We start from the raw sequence: 17,238 nt of genomic DNA, 5'->3' as shown, positions 1-17,238 counted from the left end.
ACCACCCCAGTCACTGGCCTTACAAACTTGTGGCACTTTGCACACCAATTTTGAAGCCTGGGTCCTAGGGACCAAATGCATGTTCTCATGTTGGCAAGGTGGTACCTTAAAGACTGAGCTGTCTCCTCTGCCCTCAAACATTTCTGGAGAATTCCCTGTGGCATGGGGGAAAATCCTCACTCCATCCTGTCAAGAATTCAGGATACAAACATAAGAAGTCTTTTTTTGTTTTGTTTTGTTTTGTTTTGTTTTTTATTTTTCTCTAGACAGGGTTTCTCTGTATAGCTCTGGCTATCCTGGAACTCACTCTGTAGACCAGGCCAACATAGACACATACATACCTGGTAAGTGGCTGGGGTTACAATTTTAGACTTCTGTGAATTTTTGAGTGTTCTACAATATACATGTGTTACGTTTATGAGAAAATATACTAGAAGCTATTAAAAAACTGAAAAGCAAAAAGAAGATAAATTATAAGTAAAGAAAAAATTAGCCTCTTATCTAGAGGCACAGAAGAGACAGAGATGGTTTCTTACCATTGCTTAGCTTATTTTTAATTTTATTAAAAACAAAATATATTGTATTGTCCGTGAGGCAAAAAAAGTCCCATCACCTCTGGGAAAAGGCTCACTGTTAATTGCAAAAGAGGGAGACCTGCAAAGATGAGTTTCACAGAGTGGCTGCTTTTTTTTTTATGGAAAAGAATACAATTAATTTTGACACTAGTCACCATGTTCTTGGTGGTGTGACATTGTCATGGATTTATGGCTGAGAAAATGATTGACCTGAAACTATAGGGATCAGGGTCCCTGGGCTTTTCCCATGAACTGCTAATACCTTGGAAAAATTAGCTTCCATGCCCTCATCTGTTCAAAAGCACAGGGTTAAACTAGGTGATCTCAGAAATGTTTCAAGCTCTTGGTGCTATGACTACTTTAGTCCATATTAATTTTGTGTTAATGAAACCAGCCTGTAAGTGAATTTGTGTAAACTATTTTCAGCGAGACCACCCACCGAATCCACTGTGCTGGAACGCCACAGCATTCTAGGTGCCGTATTGAATTAAAACAGAGCCCTTCATCTGGCATTTAGCATTTTCAAAAAATGGTTTGTAAACCTGCAGGAAAATTAGCTGCGGGATTTGTGAAAAGCTTAACGGGCAGAACACCCTTTGTTGTTTGTTTATTTAATCCAAAGGCTGAAAAAGGAGTCCAGTCTGAGAATCCAGTGGGAGACAGCAGGTGGGAACACACCTAAAACAAACACAGCATAGATGACAGACAGCATTTGGTGCCACCTCTCCTGATGGTGAGCAGCAGTATCTTTCTCTCTGTGGGATGTGAATGCCTTCAAACAGGCAAGTTAAGCAGCTGGGAATCGGCAGGAATCTAAATGAGAAAAAACAAACAAACAAAAAACCCCAAAAGGATGGACAGGTAGCATAGGATTCACAGACAGACAAGTCTCACTCACCTCAATTTTCCAATAAGGATTCAAATCTTTATTTAATAAACCCAGGACCTAGTCTAAAGCAGACACCAGCAATCTTTGTTTAAAGGCCATATTGTAAGGTAGGTTAGCAGCCCACAGAAAGCTCTCTGTCCTAACTGTTCAACTGTTATCATAGCATCAAAATGGCCAATGATACTACATGATCAACTGAAGGGTGACTAGATGCTAATAAAGCTTTATCTATAAATTCAGTCATCCAGTCTACTTGCCTATCTTTGTTGGAATGTATGTTTTCTGTTCTTACTGCATCTATTTAGTGTTAGGAGATGAGACAAGATAAGAAACAGTAGCTAGTGGCAAAATTGGGGTGGAAAGGGGGAAAAGGAGAGGGCAGTGGGAGAGAGAGAGGGGGGTGGGGTGGGGAGGGAGGCTGTGAAGGGGCGGTTCTGATGTTAAAGTCATGTTCCTCAATTGGTTCTTGATTTGTCAGTAAAGAAGGGCCAATTGCTGGGCAAAAGGTACAGGCTGAACTTATAGGTCCCAGGAGGAAAAGGAGATGCAGGGAAGGAAGGAGGGTCTTTCTGCCATGCTTTGGAGGAAGAAGAATGTAGCAACCATATAAGGTCTTGGGAGGAGATAGGGCCTGTGGCCTCCTGCTACAGGCGGGTGGCTAAGGGTGTTTGGCAGGGGCTAGGTGGGACTAGCCACTTTAGTTTAGGGCAAGTGGAGAGATGCAGATAATAAATTGGTGAGGGCACATTTTTTTTCTAGGAGGGAGATAGTAACTCCCTGCAATTGTGACTAAAAGGCAAGTTGTAAAGTAACAAACTGTGTGTGTGTGTGTGTGTGTGTGACTTTTATCCCTGGATTCAAGGGTCTCAGGAGGGAGCTGGTAGTGTGTCACCTCCTGGCCCAAAGACAGGTAGAACAAAAGGGGACCTGGGTGGTGGCTGGTGGTACAGCTGATCCCAGAGCAAAAAGCCGTAGCATAAAACTACATGCAACACCCAGGGAGGACTAGCAACACCGCAGAGTGCAGTCCAGAGGGAGGAAGGCAAAGAGAATGCAGAAGAACCCAGAGGTCAGCAAGGACGAGAAGCAACTCAGAAGCCAGGAACCTATGTCCATCACGGTCACTGTGCCACAAGAAAACATGCTATAGGGAAAGTATAAACAAAAATACTAAAAACGAAATTTGGTGCCTTAAAAACTGTTAGACTTTCAGCTTTGCATATAAAGTATCTGTATCTGTATCTACATATTTATATGTATGCATGTATATATGTATGTATATATATGTATGTATGTATATATGTATGTATATATATATATGTATATGTATACGTATATATGTATATATATGTTTCAAAAGACAAAAGTATCTATGTAAGGGAAACAGACTGAAGGAGGAAAAGGAAAATTAAAGAGCAATAGGAAAGGCGAGGTGGAGCTAGAAGCTGGAGTGAGGGTAGGAGGGGCCTAGTAACCACCAAGGGGCAAAAGTATAAAATAAGACAGGAGGATTCATGAACAGCTCCGCGTCTCCTAGAGCCTCGCCTTGCAACCCTTTGATCGTGTTGGGGACTTTGTAGTCTAACAAGTTAGCTAAGATGAGACCTGCAGGGACCCAGAAGGTGTTTCCAATCCCCCAGCCTGCCAATTCGCTCTGGGAGAATGGTCTACGCTTATGCTTTGTTCTTTAATGACAATGGTGGAAACCTAACCACAAGGCAGGGCCTTCATCTATTGGCCATACCTTAGAGCTTCCTTTCAGGGAAGACTCATAAAGGATTTCCAGACCTCCAGTTTCAGCATGTACATTCTTTTTTTTTTTTAAAGATTTATTTTTATTTATTTTATGTGTATGAGTACACTGTAGCTGTACAGATAGCTGTGAGCTATCATGTGTGTGGCTGCTGGGAATTGAACTCTGCCGGCCCTGCTCGCTGCAGCCCTGCTTGCTCTGGCACAATTCACTGTAGCTGACTTCAGATGCACCAGAAGAGGGCATCTGATCTCATTACAGGTGGTTGTGAGCCACCATGTGGTTGCTGGGATCGGAACTCAGGACCTTTGGAAGAGCAGTCAGTGCTCTTACCTGCTGAGCCATCTCTCCAGCCCCCAGCACGTACATTCTTGGGACAAAGTACCTCGGTTCTGATTTCTTGGGTGTGAGGAAGGAGAATAAGAGGTTCAGAACCCTTGGATAGAATTACTATGAACTATCTTAATGAAACCAGGACCACACTCTCCTTACCTGCCTCTATGTCTTAGTCTATTGACTAGCTCTCCTTTAGAGATAATCCAGCTGCCTCTTTGCAATACATACCTGGCTTTAAGCAACACTCACATTCAGAAAGTCCTTTCTTTTGAACCGGATCCCTTCTACTATAGTCAAAACCTGTTTCCTCAGCAGAGATTTGGAACAGCTGGTTCCCATTGTCCTCAAGGCAACTCCTCTTAAAGATTCATGGCCTTATAAAGAACATTCACACCACCCTCACCTAAGGCTCACAGCTTCCTTTCTTAGGTATTTCCCAATAGTATCCTCCCTTACATATGTCAACAACAAAGTACCCAGTTCTCAGGCATCTGACACACCTTGCAGCCATAGCTGCACTCCAGAAAGACACCACCCCTATTTAATAACCCAAGAGAAGTGAGCATGAGGCTAAGTGCCTCGTGCCTAAATTATTAAGTATCCGTTCTGTGTGAAGATACTGCTAATTTGAAGTTTGGGATGAAACAGAGAACAAAACAATGCCTGTATCTATATAAGAAGGTATGAGAATGACCGGTGTTTGCCCAGCTGGTTACAGCTCTGCTCCCTATCACTGTCTTTGAAAGAGCAAAGGGAGGCATCTTAGGAGCTTGACAAATCGTACCCATGTTGGCGGACTCTCGATGAAATTTGTAACTGTCTTCTCCCCATCACACTTCTCAAACTCTTTCTTCTTGAAAGCATTTCTTCTCTCTCTCTCTCTCTCTCTCTCTCTCTCTTTTAATCTGGAACAAAACAAAGGATCTTCAGCTGACTTTTAGGAGAAAACAACATATGTTCACGAACATCTGTGCCTTTCCCAAGCTATTTTTTTTTCTTTCTCATTATTGTCAAGAGAAAAGAAGCTTAGTGGAATGTTTCTCCATAGGGGCACAAGGCTGTAATACTCCCTGTTGATTACATATAAAAGACACAAAATATTAGTTTATTAAAAGCAGCTTCAACCACGGCTGTACAAAGCATCCTCCGATGGGACAGATTTATGGAGGAACAGCTGAAAGGTATGCAGATCACAAGATCCATGACAAATGTACTTTATTACACGGATCAGAGATTCCATATGTACTCGAAGTTACTGTACAATGATACACAACACCCGACTAAGACCACTTCAAGATTTTGCTGATATTGAAAACTATAAAGACACACCATGAGGGTGAGAAAGTGTTTCATAAGATAACACGGTGCCAAGTCAATCCGCTGCTTCAGTAAAAGCAAGTACACATAAGCCTAATATATTAGAAAGCTATGCCATTCTTTAAATTAAAATTTGAAAGTCTTTTACCCCATCCATTGTTTAAAGCAGATGTTTATAGCATTTTTCCATACGTTAATTTACGGCTTAGTTGAATGGATAGCAGATTTAACATTTACAAAATTAAGGAGGTTTCGGTTTTTTTGTGATTTCTCACTAAAAATGATACTGAAACCCATAACCATGGATGTCCAAAAGACTGGCAAGAACAAAATCAATATAAACTATTGTAAGCGTTACTTTCTACATGGTATTTCTAGGCATGAAGGTGATCGCTTTCCACCTGGATGGCCAATGTTTCAATCCTTCAGCTACATTTCAAGTGAGCGGGCCAGCCTCAGCTGGCCATGTATTCCCCTGGCATCCTGTACACAGGCTTCTCTGTAGACAGAATCAGCCTGTCTGCAGTTTTCCATTCTCAATGTGCATTGTCTCCTGAGGAGAACATTTGAGCTTGAACTCACACTTGCTTGACTTTATTTTCCCTCCTCAAACTGCTCATTTGAAATGAGAAGCCACAACCATCTTAATATCTCAACATCTTTTCACTGAGCCAATAATCAACATGAAGTATTTAGCAGAATAAGTATTCCTTAAATGTTGTATGCTGTTTTTGTTTCTGTTTTTTTTTTTTACAATGATCCTATTTAACTTTAAAGATCCTATTTAAGATGTCAGTCTTATTTGACATCACATTGAATTTTCCTCTGCTTTAAAGTAGGCACACACACACACACACACACACACACACACACACACACACTTTTGGCAATCAACCATGTGTATGCACATGCATATGCATGTGTGTGTGTGTATGTGGTGTACACACAAGGGCACATGCCTGTGGGCTTGAGCAGAGTCCAGAGGAGGACACTGGGTATCATATTCTATCATCTCCTGTTTTTTTTCTTTGGGATAGATCTGTCATTGAATGTAGAGCTAGGTGGCAGTCAGCAAGGCCCAGTGATCCATCTCTGGACCTGCCTCCCACACCACTGGGACTATCACACATGAGACCAGGCCTGGCTTTTGAAATTAGCACAAGGGATTTGAACTCAGGACCTCATGGTTCATAGCAAATGTCCTTACTTGCTAACCATCTCCCTATCTAGAAGAATGTAGATTTTATGGTTCCTTTTATAAATAGACCCAAACCTGACCTGACCTGTCTGAGACTGATATGGTCCTGGCGATGCAGGGTGGCTTTTGATGTCATGTAAGCACTTAGAAGTCTCCTGCCAGGCTCAGACACATTCCTCTAAAAGTGGTATGTGTCTGCTGTGATGAGGATTTTTATATGCTGGAAAAGATGGGGGGATAAATGCATGTTCCTGGCACAAGCTTGAATTGCTTTGCTAACTCTCCTTCCTGAGTAGTAACAGTCAACAGCTCAATATCTGCATTACAGCTGTAGAATGTCTCCATTTGGCAATTCCTTGAGGTCTTTGGAGTCCCCTTCTGCTCTAGCCTGTGTCTTCATTACTCAGACCACATCCTCCTTCACCCTCTCCTCCCACTTTCTCTAGAACACTTCAAGTCGTTCAATCAAATCATTTAGAAATATTTCTCTGACTCCTAAACTTCATATCCCAGATACATGGACATAAAATCTGAAAACATGCAGTTTCTTTACAGGCAATATATATATCGCTGTGTAATATGTGTGCTAATAGGGAAAAATGTGTATCTGCACTAATGTGACAGCAATCAAACAAAATGTGGTCAAAGCCAACATTCCAAGCATGGTGGTCTATGCCTGTAATTCTGGGACTCAGGAGGCTGAGGCATTACTGAATTACTGCAGGTCTGAGGCTAGCTGGTTCTATAAGTATCAAGCTAGCCAGGACCCTGTCTCACAAACAAACCAATAAAGAAGATCTTCGGGGTTCTGCCTGAGAGGTTCAGCTGACAGTCGCATGGCTTCCACTTAGCTGTCTGGTCACTAGGAACCTTAGCCTGTACCTGCATTTGGACCCGTAGGCACATTTCTAATGAAGTGTTGCTTCAAGAAATCCAGTCTGGTTTCTATCCAGAGGTTTGAGAAGGGTTCTATAAATCATTTTGTTACTAAGCAAGTTCTTTACCTGACCCTGAGCCCTGCTTCAACGCAGTATCATCAGGGATTAAACCAAGTAACAAGAAGTCTACTCCAAGAACACTTTTTTTTTTAAATTTAATATATACGAGTACACTGTTGCTGTCTCAGACACACCCGAAGAGAGTATCGGATCCCATTACAGATGGTTGTGAGCCACCATGTGGTTGCTGGGAATTGAACTCAGGACTTCTGGAAGAGCAGTCAGTACTCTTAACTGCTGAGCCATCTCTCCAGCCCCCAAGAACACCTCTTGTCTTGGAGACATTTTGTGGGCTCTGTGTGAATGCATGCTTTGAAACAGCTATCCTGGTTTTAGCTATGTGACTCCTGTGCCTCAATTTCCCCAAGTGTAGATAATATTAGCAGCATAATCACAGGTTTCTGGATCAATTAGATGAGTTGATAATTTTAAATTTATATTTTTATTAGTCTTATGTATATTTAATAATTTTAAAGGGAACAGAAATAGTTGCATTCTGCTTCTAATGCGTCCTAGTGATTCCAAGTGACTTCCTGCTTGGCTTGAGCGCCCCCTGGTGGTTCTACGGCAATTCTCTGGAAAGCACTGAAAACAAATTTGGAGTTGTTTACTAAAAGATGAATGTGGTTCCCCACGTATTAGCCTTTAAAAGTGGCAAAGGGCTTATCACACCCCTGAACTGACTTCAAAAGTCCACTCTAGATTTTCTGCCAAAACCCTGAGATGGACAGACACATGGTGCCAGCAACACTGTCCAGGAACTCAGGCCTGAGACCCACTCATGGCGGTCCAGAAGCTATAAGGACATGACACTAGAGCAAGACTCAAAGCATTTCCCATAGGGATTCTGGTAAACTGGGGCATCGAGGAGGGGCATGTATGTGAGGTCAGAGGTCTGGCATTTTCCACACCTGCTTTCATATCACTTCCGGTCTCTCCCTGAACTTGAACTCATTCACATGCGTCAACTGGCTGGCCAGGTCACATTCCTTCTCATTAATCACCTGGTAACTAATGACCTTCACCATGGAACCCTCATCTCCCTAGTACAAAGGCACATGCTTAAGGGCCTACCTTTGTATATGGGTGCTGGGAATCTGAACTTGGGTCTTCACGATTGCTCATTTACTAATGAGGCCATCTCCCAGTCTAACTTTTAAGTTAAAACTGGAGTGACCAAATGTCAAAAGAAACTTGAAGTGAACAACCTAACATCACAGAGGCTCAAAACTTCTATTACTGGTATCAAATTGAGGTTGTGAGCTATAGGAAAAATGTATATAGACCCCTGGAAGTGTTCAGTTTCAGAAACCCAACAATGCTGCTAAAACTTAAAACTAAGGGTACAGTATTAACATAAGGCAGTACCCACAATAAAAGGGTAAAGGATTCCGTTTGCAACATCTTATTTCATGCACACCTATTTATCTAGCTTCCTCTCACACTGTTAATGACAACTAAAGCAGAGACCTTAAATACCATCCACCCTCCAACTCCTTTTCATTTGTTGATCCTGGGATCAAACCCAGAGCCTGTATACATTGGGGATTGGTGTTCTACTATTGAGCTACATGACCAGCTTTTTCTTGTAGCCTTTAGAAAAATATATTTTTAAAATATTCACTAGTTTTTTAATGAGCTACTGGGTGGATTGAGGAGGGACTATTACACTAATTTTAAGTGTCTCCTGGCATCATTTTGTGTTTCCTTCTTTAGCATTTGGCCACATGCATGCCTGGCAATGTACCTGGCTGGCACTTTATGTCTCAAGGCCGAGTAACCTTACTCTGATACATTTTTCTTTCCTGTGAGGGTAATTTTTTTCTGAGCAGGTACACAGTTCTCAACATTCTGCAAAGCTCCTGGTTTTATTCAGCACAATAAAGTGGTGGACTAGAATAAAATCTCAGATGGAATGCTAAATTTAAATTACTGAAATTAAAAAAGTATAGAGAGGCAGATTCAACTGACACTCATCTCATTGGTATGTAAAGAGTGAGAGTCGTCAGACTAATTCCAGGTCTGTTTACATTATCAATGCTTACATATGCGGCACTTCCCAAAGACTTTACCCAAGCATCCAGAGAAATTGATTAACGCATTCCGGGAAATGCTATGCTTTATCATTACTTTAAGCTACACAATATTGAAATTGAGGACCACTTATTTAATTACACAATAACCTGTACTCACAATAGTCCACCTGAACTAAAGGCTGCTGGTCTTCTCAGTATCTGAAAACCCCAATGATATATAAAAGAAAATGTCAAACTCCAAGATCTCCATACAAAATATCATTTATTATGAATTATAAAAAAAATAAACACTTCAAGTACTACTTGTAAGATCTACTAGTGTCCTTTTTAAGACTTTTTTAGCTATTAGTTATTTTTTAGTTATTAGTGGGAACTTGTACATATGAATGTAGGTGCCACTGAAGGCCACAAGAGGGCGCACCCTGGGAGCTGGTTTTGAGCCACCACAAGAGGGCACATCCCTGGGAGCTGGTTTTGAGCCAACCATGAGAAACAGAAGTTGAGTCTTCCTCAGCCCCTTGATACCCTATTTTTATTTTTAAATATGACAACATAATAGCTTTCTGCCCAAACTGTTTTGATATAAACATACTTAATCTGTAGAACTGAGTATAATGACCATTTTGAAAGATCAAATAATTATAACCACACTAACACTAATGCTCACAATACTCAGTATCAGGCAGTATCCAATCACAACTTCAGCATAACATTCTTTCATCACCAAAGATATTTTATTCATGTTTCTAACACAAATGAGTTATTTTGGTTTTGAATTACAGAACTAAATCCAAACTGAAAACAAATAGCTTCTGGTTTTTTGTTTGTTTGCTTGTTTTTCAAGACAGGGTTTCTCTGTGTAAAAGAGCCCTTAGTGTCTTGGAATTGCTCTGTAGACCAGGCTGACCTTGGACTTACAGAGAGGCACCTGCCTCTGTCTCTTGAGTGCTGGGAGTAAAGGGGTGCACTACCACACCTGGCTCCCTTTCCAGTCTTTGAGGGTCTACCAGGCCAGGCCCTTCGCGGCCTTTGCTCTGCTTTTCCCCCGTTTCTTTTCTCTCTTGGCCTTCAGTCTTTTTCTTTGCCTCTGGTTCATCCACACTGGGTACTGGCCATGCTGGTCTAGAAGAGTCTTTCTGTTTCTCTTAATTTCAGTTTCCATTTTCATGTCATCTACATTAGAAACAAGAATAAAATGAGAAGCTATTAACATTCACACATGACAACCCCCTGAAAACACATGGGCATCAGAACCACGTGGAGTCTGAAATCAAAACAAGGAAACCACTTTTTATATAGAAGCCCTTCACTCCTGATAGTAAAGTTAGACATAAGCTACACATGTTGCTGCATGTTCCTAAATCTACTTGTGCATGCATGTATGTGCAGGTGCCCATGGAGGAAGAACAATGTGCAGTCAGATGTCTGGAGCTGATGTTCCAGTTGGCTGTGACACAGAAGCTGGAAAATGAACTCTGCGAGAACTCCAAGTGCTGAGCCATCTCTTCAGCCTTGAAAATGAACACTGTAATGAGCAAGTAAGTGAGCGAGTCTGGTTTACATTTTAAAACAAGCACAGAGAGAGAAGCAGAAAGGCTGGGATCAAGGGATGGGCAGCAACTTCTGGCCATGCGGTTTTGGTCTAATGTGTAATGCTCTGGTGTAGACACAGGGGACAAAGATAGAAAGGGGACAGCTTCATTTTTTGGCCCAAGAAACTATGCAGGCAGCTGCAACAAGGACATGAAAAGGAACGTACTTGCGGGTAGATGGAACAAGCTTTATTGATATGACTAAACTGGAGGATGCCCCTCACCTCCACCTCTAATCCCACTTAGCTCCTGAAATGCTACAAGTGAGGGCACCAACGAATTCTCCAGGCAGAAAATGAGAGAATTCTTCTCTAAGGATGCTGAAAAAAAAAAAGAGGCACAGATTCTAAACGGAGATACCCTAAAAAAAGCTAAAAGTACTCCAATTATTTCACAAGCCTCCATGCTGATGGACGATTCTTCCTCCTCGATCTTGATGTTTCCTCCACCTCCCAGTTTCCATTTCAGTGCCTCGATTAATATCAACAACGACACACCACGTATTTGAGAACAAGGCTAGACAGGCGCGAAGGGAACAAGGGTGAAAGCAAGTGGGCAGAACTCAAGAGAATGTAACAAACAATGCAGAAATATCGGATCAAATTTCAGAAGCAAACAATACCTCCAACGAGATATAATATAAACCCATTAAGAGCAGGAAGCTATTCAAGGGAAAAGTCAAAGTTAAGAATAAAAGTTTCAGAGTGGAAAAATAGAAGAGTATACTAAGATCCTACAAAATAAAATTAAGAAAATTAGGGGACACAAAAGCCAGAAAGAAAGGAAAGAATCCACTCAAGAGATTCAAAGATGCCCAGAATTAATAAAGAACGTTTAGAATCCACACAGACAAAAACAACCAAAACTTAAAAACAGACAATTAAACTACAGTGAAATATGTCAGACATACAGTGACAATGAAAACCAGCAACAACAACAACCCCCAAACAACAACTCCCCCAGCCCCCAAAAACCTGTAAAGTAAGCCCATGTATTGCTGGGTAGAATATAAAATGTTTTGACTGGTACAGAAAAAAGCAAACAATTACCATATGAGCCATATTCCATTTGTAAGTTCATACTCCAAAGCACTGAAAATGGGTATTAAGAAAAATGTGGACACTAAGATTTACTAGACCACAGAAGCATGAAAATGACCCAGAAGCCAACTACAAACAAATAAAATGTGGCACATACGACAAACCAGTATTGTCTTTAAAGGAAAAATTGATATCTGCTAAAACATGAAGTTCGGAATACAATAGTAAGCTACAAAGCAAGGCACAGAAGACAATTGCATTAGCAGCTGTCTGTCTAGGTTGGAAGAAGAGGGAAAGAAACTTCTAGGTGCGCGTGCAGCGTTTCCTTTTACAGGGATGGAAATGCTTCGGAACCAGAGGTGATGGTGGCAAAGTGCCAGGAGTGTAGTTAAAGGACACTACTGTATAGACTGAGATGGTCGATGCCATTGAAAATGAAAACGCAGAGAAAAGAGTTGCCGAGCAGAGTTGGCATGTGTATGCTGAAGGGGACACAGCAAGTTCAAGTCTCGAACCTCTCAAGGACTGCGGAATCCAAGGAGACTGACAGAAACCAAACAGGAGGTTTTCCTCTTTTGGAAGGATAGGATGCTAACACTTAGGATCAAGCACTAGGAACTCTGGGATCCTTGGCCTTCAAGACATGAACACACTTCTACCTTAAGTGTACCTTTTAAAAAAAATGTACATTGGTGTTTTGCCTGCATGTATGTCTGTGTGAAGGTGTCAGATCTTGGATTTATTGTCAGTTGTAAACTGTCATGTGGGTGCTGGGAATTGAACCTGGGTCTGGAAGTGTAATCAATGCTCCTATGCACTGAGCTGTCTCTCCAGCCCCAAGAGTGACTATTATGAGCACTTCATTTAGCTTGCTGCCAAATTGGGACATTAAAAATAAATACCCTGGCCAGCCAGGTGGTGGCACACACTTTTAATCCCAGCACTTGGGAGGCAGAGGCTGGTGGATTTCTGAGATCGAGGCCAGCCTGGTCTACAGAGTGAGTTCCAGGACAGCCAGGACTATACAGAGAAACCCAGTCTCGAAAAACCAAAAAAACAAACAAACAAACCCCTCCAAAAACCAAATCCCCTTTTTTTTCTGAAACCAGCATTATACGGAGCCTACGACTTTAAATCATGAGTAACAATACAGAGAGGTCTCTAAAATCTACAAACAAAAAAGTGAGATTCTGTGATTTTTCAGGGTAATAATCTGCCTGGATCCTAAACTCAATCCTGTAGTACAATAAGTTCCTGGGGCATTCAAGCTGCTATGTAATTGCTGAAGAGCCCATAGATTGCTAAATAACCCATAGATGCTATTCACAAACACTGACTGTGAAACAGCTTACCAAGGAGTCTCTAATAGAAATGCAAGCTTCCAAAGGGTAAAGACGTGAACACATCAGGTGTGTGAAGTGTATACAGTGAGCAAATGACAGCTCCAAGTGTGCTTGAAAAGGAAGTGTTTATTGTAGAAATGAGGGAAGGTACAGTCAGAGGCATCTAGAAGAGTCCAGAGCAGGAGAGAAAGTAGAAGACTAAACACAGCCAGTGGACTGAACCAGGCCGCCACGAGAAGAGAGAAAAGGGGATAGGGGTGGGGAGGCGAGGGAGGGACAGAAGAGGGGTAAAGGAGTCCGAGAGGATGAGAGGAGCGGAGAGCCAAGAGAACCAAGAGAGAGAAGGCATGGCCGAAATTGCAGTTACATGAGAATGAGAAGCTGGGAGAGGGAAGCTTATGAAGTGGAAATGTTTGGGGAGTGGAGAGGGGAGAGCTGAGAGGAGTCAGGATGCCACCATGTACTTTATTATCTAATAAGCTTCACAGCTAGCCATTTGCCCCAGTTTCTTTTGGACTTGACATTAGGGACAAGTAGAAAAGGGTAGAAGACAGCTTTTAAAAAAGGAACCTAAGAGAAAAGTTGATAGATTTTCTTTTTAAATGATGAAAATAAAACACACAAGCTCACCTTTTCCCTCATCTGCATCACACTGCACTTCCTCACACTGCATTTTCTCCTGGCAATGTTTGGGCACCACCACAGTTGCTATTTCTTCAACGTCTTTCATTAGAGCATCACCGTCAACTCTGAGAATACTTTTAAGTCTGCTGAGCTCCCTTGGCGCATTCTTCTTTCTCTTCTCAGCTCGCATCTTCCTTTTCCACTTACTCCGCAAGCTTTTAGCCATGCTTTACCTGGCAGTTAACAGAAACACAAACAAAAGTTTACTATTTACACACTTGACTCTGAAGGAAATGGTCAAGCTGCTATCTCTCCAGAACTGGAACAGATGGAAGAAAAGCTGTGCGATGCCTTTATGCTAAGCTTGTGAAGATCAACGCAGAGCATGCAACAATTAAGTACGGAAACGTCAGGCCTCTCTAAGTAGGGACGAATTATAATTCAAGCCATTCTCAAAGCTGCTTACTAGATAGAGAAAGCTAACAGCACTGTCTTGGAATCACCTACTACTTAATTTTTGTTCAATATCCTTCATCAAATGTTTGGTGTGAACTTTTAACAGCTTAAAACATAGCTCTCCGCCTTTTAAAGACTTCTGTAATGACTTCTCCCTGCGTGTATCCAGGCATCAAAGTTCATCCCGCTACTCTCAGGCCTCCAATTCTCACCTTAACTCTCCAGTCCCACACGCAAGCTCCAGTTACGCCTGCATAAAGTCCGCACAACGCCCACTTTAGTACCGTCACATTGGCCGTTCTATGTCTGGAAATCGCTCTCCTCAAGGCTTGCTCTTGTCCTCAGACTCCTCTATGTACTGTTTCAACCCTCTGCGGACTCGCCGCCGGAATCCTCGGGGCCACCGCTTTGCATACAGTACAGGGTATGTGAACCGTGGGGTGGCTAGCTGAGCATTCCCTAAACTTCAGCCATCACCAGTTGTCTAAAACGGCCCAGACTCCGTGTGGAGGGTTGCGGTAACCCACTCTGCGGGTCGAAATCTGCCTGAGCGCTGCTAGTCACAGCACCGGGGAGCCTGGCGCCGCCATGAACATCGCGAGCTTCGCAGCCCCCCACGGCGAGGATGCGGCCACGGTTCAACGCGGAGGCAGGGTCCGAGCCGGTCCTCCACGCCGTAGATCTGAGTCCAAAGCCCACGCAACTCACCTGAGAAACACCACCGCACACCACGCGAAAGACGCAAACCGGAAGTGCGGAGACTTCCGGCTTCCGTCCGGGGCCGGCGCACAGCATGCCGGGATTCCTGAGAGGCGTGGTCTTTGGGGGACGGGGGGGGGGGGGGGGGGGGGGGGGGGGGGGGGGGGGGGGTACGGACCAGCTCTGAGATGCCAAGGCTTTAGAGATCTACCACAGAAGGCCTTGTGTTTGGAGAAGGGATTTCTTGTCGGGAGTGTCAAATTATAAATCAAGTCATCGCCCGGCAGTGGTGGCGCACGCCTTTAATCCCAGCACTTGGGAGGCAGAGGCAGGTGGATTTCTGAGTTCGAGGCCAGCCTGGTCTACAGAGTGAGTTCCAGGGCAGCCAGGGCTACACGGAGAAACCCCGTCTGAAAACAAACAAACAAAACCCAAAAAGACAAACAAAATAAATCATGCCATCTCAAAGCCTTGGATGGGACAAGCCTGGCGGGGGGCCCTGACTGGGAAAGCCTCACCTATAGAAGATACCCAAGAGATTGTTCAGCTCTCATCATCTTAGAGCTTTTTCTGAGTTTTTTTAATTGCACCCTAGAAATTTTCCCATTTCGGCTGAGGATCCTAGGAAGTACGTGGATATGAGATGTAACAAATTGTACAACTTAAGTGCGTCAAATCGACTGCATGCCAATTATATTTCAAAGAGTCACCAACGCTGAAAATAATCTTTCCTTATCCCAAAGAGTTTAAAGGGTAAAATAAGCTATTTCAACCAATGTTGATCTGTCCAAACTATTATATATCCGAGACAAAGCTAACCTAGGGTGAATGAGGTTACAAAAAAAATGTTTGGTTTTGCATGTGCTTCTAATATTGCACAAGCTATGGGTGATACATATGCAAGTCTCTTTAATATTTGTGAACAATATGGGTGAATAGTGTCTTAGGGTCTACATAGTACCTCATTCATTGATCTTCCAACAGGTGATTAGGCAACAAATGGTAACTACCCCATCTTATATGGAAGCAGTGTTTTCAGCAGATCACCACATACCAGTATGTATGTGTACCACATGTGTGCCTGGTACCAGAGGAGGCCAGAAGAGGCCATCTCATCCCTTGAGCTGGATTTACAGTTGGTTGTGGGAACCAGTTTTAGTTAGGGTTTCCATTAATGTGAAGACACCATGACCAAGGCAACTCTTATAAAGGAAAACATTTACTGGGGACTGGCTTACAGTTTCAGAGGTTCAGTCCATTATCAGCATGGCAGGAAGCATGGCAGCATGCAGGCAGACAGGATGCTGGAGAAACCCAGATCTGAAGGCAGCCAGGAGGCTCTATTCCAGACTGGGTGGAGCTTGAGCACTAGGAGACCCCAAAGCCCACCTACACAGTGACACACTTCATCCAATAAAATCACACCTATTCCAACAAGGCCACACCTCCTAATATTGCTACTTCCCATGAGCCAAGCATATCCAAACTACCACAGAACTGAACCCAGGTCTTCTGAAAGAGCGGTGGGTGCTTTTAACCACTGAACCAGGTCTCCAGCCCCCAGGAGTTATCTTTAATGATGACTCATGAAATTCCTTTTTGATTGCTAGGAGAGTCGTGTCTTCTTGAAGAAACCATGCATATAGTAAAGCAAGCTCTGAAATTTTTACCACAGGCTAAACACACGTGGCATTAAAACAAAAGGAAGTGAAAATGCACTAGGTTTTTAAAATCAACCTTACAGATGCTCTAAATTGACAGCTTCTTGTTTCATGTACCAAAAGGCTATGGCTTTTGTACAGAAATTTGGAAAAAGAAATCAACCTATTATGGTATTAAGATACATTCCACAATTCAGCATGACAAAGCTCTTATAAAAGCTAACCATATGAAATTTGTTGCCATTAAATATAAACATCATTCATTTTTATCAAATATATTTTACAACAGTGATTTTCCATTTATAAACTAGGCACTTTTAGAAGTGAACAAGTGAGCTGGACAAATAGCTCAATGACTTTGAGGGATATCTGCTACTCTTTTAGAGAACTCCAGTACAGTTTCCATGTTATAACAGCCTGTAACTCCCACTGTGGGTGATAATAACACCAGCTTCTGGCCTCTGCAGACACCAGGCATACACACACTACATATACATATGTGCATGCAAAACACTTATAAAAAAATAATAAATAAGGTGGTACATAATAATAAATACAGGTGGTACATGCCTGTATTCCCAGAACATAGGAAGCTGACATAGTAAGATCCTGAGTTAGAGGCCATATTGAAATATACAGAGACCCTGCCTAAATTTATGAAAAAGGAAAAGACATTTTAATAACTCTTGCCTGAGACTTTAAGTCAAGGATTTGGAAATAA

At 42.4% G+C, this 17,238-nt stretch overlaps 1 protein-coding gene across 2 annotated transcripts; it reads right to left on the bottom strand.

Annotated features, from left to right (window-relative positions):
* Positions 1–9,345: 9,345 nt before the first annotated feature.
* On the bottom strand, positions 9,346–14,937 carry Llph (LLP homolog, long-term synaptic facilitation factor). Of its 2 annotated transcripts, none has more exons than XM_031350093.1 (3): positions 14,866–14,937; positions 13,708–13,934; positions 9,346–10,275 (listed from the first exon to the last, which is right to left on the bottom strand). In XM_031350093.1, the coding sequence occupies exons 2-3, from the start codon at positions 13,925–13,927 to the stop codon at positions 10,106–10,108; spliced, it is 390 nt and encodes a 129-aa protein (XP_031205953.1). In that variant the 5' UTR covers positions 13,928–13,934; positions 14,866–14,937; the 3' UTR covers positions 9,346–10,105. The 2 variants fall into 2 exon arrangements, with proteins under 2 accessions (XP_031205953.1, XP_031205954.1); XM_031350094.1 differs by lacking the exon at positions 14,866–14,937 and adding an exon at positions 14,370–14,842.
* Positions 14,938–17,238: the final 2,301 nt, after the last annotated feature.

Source organism: Mastomys coucha, unplaced genomic scaffold, assembly GCF_008632895.1.
Source record: "Mastomys coucha isolate ucsf_1 unplaced genomic scaffold, UCSF_Mcou_1 pScaffold4, whole genome shotgun sequence".
NCBI classification, from domain to species: domain Eukaryota; kingdom Metazoa; phylum Chordata; class Mammalia; order Rodentia; family Muridae; genus Mastomys; species Mastomys coucha.
The sequence above is the reverse complement of the archived record's forward strand: the minus strand, read 5'-3'. Positions and strand labels throughout refer to the sequence as shown.